We start from the raw sequence: 1158 nt of genomic DNA on the forward strand, positions 1-1158 counted from the left end.
ATCCAGAGATAGGTACCGACACCAACTCTATTACAATCTATACTTAATTGTTTATTTGCCACATTATTATTTTTGTATTTAATTGAATATTGGCCAATACAACTCTTCTTCTCGAAAACTTCTCAAGTTGTGATACAATTTTTGTCAAGCATTTTTACTAAAATGTTATAGCTACAAATTAATTAAAAATTAAATTATTATCTACCTAATTATGATTTCATCAATATAACTCCCCTTCTCCTAAACAACGTTAAACTTGTGATATAATTTTGTCAAGGATTTTCAGTAATGAAGTCATTCATTAGTTATATGTCCTGATAAAAAAATCGTCAGGCAGTCGCAATTCGCAATCATGCTGTACAGCTGGCTAACCGTTGTTCTATGCCTTTCTCTGAAATGGTATGATATATTATTATTTTGTTTAATAATTTTAATAATTATGCACAGCAATTAGAATTGGTTCTATTTTTCATCTAAAAACAAGAAACAATTTAAATTCAATAATTTATATTTGTAAACAACTTCTTTGAAAACAAAAACAATTATTTTAAATTATAAGGATTTATCAGGTACTTGGTCAATATTCAGAATTTCTTTGTATTGTCTTTTTAAAAGCTTTAATTACGATTACCTTTAATTGTTCTTTTTTCTTTATTATACAGGGTGTCCGGAAATTATGAGCAAAAAATTCAGGGCATAATTCTAGACCGAAAATAAATACTACCTCTTTCTATAACATTTTTTCCAAAACTGATTATTAACGGAGTTACAGGGTGTTAAAGTTAAATTTTATTTACAGTTTTTTTGCAATATCTTTTGCCACACTCATAATATTTTGACGAAATTTCGTATATGGGGGTTTTTCGGGATGAGGATTATAAATTTGCCCACCGTTTTTTCGCATTTTGTAGAGGGCGCCACATACGAGCCTTTATTTTGATTTGAATGGTTCCAACTTTTTTGTGCTACACTTTATGCGAAATTTGACTGAATATTTTTGTTCTCCTAACCTTTTGACATAAAAAAGGTATACTTTATTTGTTTCGATAAATCTAACCGTTTTCGAGAAAAACGCTAAAATAACATTGCTTGCATGTGATGAATACGAAATCATTTTAATTTATTTTCTACATTAAACATAGCATGCTTTGGAAACAA

General features: G+C 28.3%; 1 protein-coding gene across 1 annotated transcript in view; it reads left to right on the forward strand.

Moving 5' to 3' along the window:
* Positions 1-311: 311 nt before the first annotated feature.
* The window catches only part of LOC108912799 (myrosinase 1), a 10590-nt gene continuing 9743 nt past the window's right edge, over positions 312-1158 (forward strand). Inside the window, exon 1 of the mRNA XM_018718183.1 lies at positions 312-399. Within this exon, the coding sequence (XP_018573699.1) occupies positions 353-399 (47 nt within the window). The 5' untranslated portion in view covers positions 312-352. The remainder of the gene's footprint in view (positions 400-1158) is intronic.

The sequence above is a fragment of the Anoplophora glabripennis genome, unplaced genomic scaffold, assembly GCF_000390285.2.
Source record: "Anoplophora glabripennis isolate ALB-LARVAE unplaced genomic scaffold, Agla_2.0 scaffold826, whole genome shotgun sequence".
NCBI classification, from domain to species: Eukaryota; Metazoa; Arthropoda; class Insecta; order Coleoptera; family Cerambycidae; genus Anoplophora; species Anoplophora glabripennis.